Source organism: Chrysochloris asiatica, unplaced genomic scaffold (genome assembly GCF_000296735.1).
Source record: "Chrysochloris asiatica unplaced genomic scaffold, ChrAsi1.0 scaffold00339, whole genome shotgun sequence".
Lineage (NCBI taxonomy): Eukaryota > Metazoa > Chordata > Mammalia > Afrosoricida > Chrysochloridae > Chrysochloris > Chrysochloris asiatica.
In genome coordinates this window covers 2,695,121-2,697,006 of record NW_006408857.1, presented here as the reverse complement: position 1 = coordinate 2,697,006, position 1,886 = coordinate 2,695,121, and the positions used below count along the sequence as shown (strand labels likewise).

Genomic DNA, 1,886 nt, shown 5'->3' with positions numbered 1-1,886 from the left:
TCGACGGCACTTAACAACAACAACAATACTGGGGATATATGTAGACCACTATTGCCTTTTTGGACTCCTGGTGTGGTGCTGTAGGATCAGCATGGAAACGCAAACCACAAGGTCACCCGTTCAAAACCACCAGCTTTTCCTTGGAAACCCTATACAGGATTACTATGAGTCAGAATGGACTCAATGGCATTTATCAGAAACACCATACTAGGTAGTTTCATTTTTTACGTGTGTGTATAGGTATATAAATGGAAAACTGTATAAAGCTATAAACTCTCTAACATTTAAGTGAACGATTTATTTATTTATATTATTTATATGAATATTCAGAAATATTCATGTAATGTTCTCATAGTTTAGTTCAAAAGTCTATTTTCATTTGGGATAATAAGTGAAACCTGAAGACTGCATACACTAGATGGTTGATCGAGTATCTTCCCTGATTTCATGTAAATAAACCTTGTCCTGATTAATCACATGGCACTTTGTCATCCCATCTTAACCTGCAGACTCTTCCACTTTTTTGGGATTATGCAGGTTTACGGAACTGTCTTTCACATAAACCAAGGAAACCCTTTCAAGCTAAAGACCCTAGTGGACAAGTGGCCAGATTTCAATGCAGTTGTTATCCGCCCTGAGGAACAGGTAAGGTATCAGATATAGAATGAGTATTTTTTTATATTCCTATCTCTGTGAGTTTATTTTGTGCCTGGCAATTTGGTAAACCCTGAGACTATGGGAATGAATCCAAGTGATGGGGAACAAGTTCATTATTCGACATGAGATAAGTCTATTACAAAAGAACAAGTATTATATGAGTTCACTATTATAAAAAATTAAAAGATTTTCCCACAAAAAGAAACATTCTTTTATGGTTACCAGGGGTGTGAGAGGAAAGGAGAGTAAATCACTAACTAAAGGGTATACATACATTAAATTGAGTGAATGGGAAGGCAATATATAAGAGGGAGGTCAGCAAAAAAATATGACATAAACAAAGAAGGACACTGGGAGAAGTCCAAGAGTTAAAGACAACAGAGGTAAATTACAGACACAATCCTGCAATAGCAACAATCTACAAGAGAAATAGAAAGATGTGCAAGCTGAACAGTTGTGGTGAAACAAATGGGACTACACCTATGAGTATATATACGAGGGTGAGTCAAAAATTACCTGCCCTTTGACTACAAAATTTATTATAAAAAAAGATAAAGATGTCATTTTTTGATACAATCTCCTTGCTTTTCAATACAGTTTGTCCATTTATCAACAAGTTTTTGCATTGCCTTATTTTTAAAATGTTTTAGGCTGAGCTTCAAGCCATGAATGCACTGCTGGCTTCACTTCTTCACTTCTTCATCAGGGGTAAATCTTTGTTTTCGAAGGGTTGCTTTCAAGGGACCAAACAGGGGAAAGTCTGATGGAGAAAGATCAGGACTATAGGGAGGATGCTTTAATACCTCAAAGCCAGATCACAACATCCTTGGATAGCAGTTCGCTGCATCTAATCTGAAGTTTAGGTTTCAGTCGTTCAGTGGACATCTCACTGTAACAAACACTGTGAATTGTTTAACTTTTTCCTGATAATGTTCCAATACTGGCCTTTGGGAATCCTAGGAAACTGTAAGCATCAGTTTTCCAGCTGTTGATTGAATTTTGAACTTTTTCTTGGTTGACGACTGAGGATGTTTCCATTCTATACTCTGCCATTTACTCTCAGGCTTGTAGTGATGAATCCATCACCAGTATTAATGTTTTTAAAGAAACTTTTATCCTCCTTCAAGTATCAGTCCAAATTTGTTAACAAGATGTCCAAACACTTCTGTTTATGCTCTTCCATGAGGTGTTTTGGTATCCATCTTGCACAAACTTTTTTTTTTTTTTTT

General features: G+C 36.3%; 1 protein-coding gene across 1 annotated transcript in view; it reads left to right on the top strand.

Moving 5' to 3' along the window:
- Positions 1–1,886, top strand: part of GLYAT (glycine-N-acyltransferase) — a 23,457-nt gene that overhangs the window by 5,523 nt on the left and 16,048 nt on the right. The window contains exon 2 of the mRNA XM_006875768.1: positions 538–645. Within this exon, the coding sequence (XP_006875830.1) occupies positions 538–645 (108 nt within the window). The remainder of the gene's footprint in view (positions 1–537; positions 646–1,886) is intronic.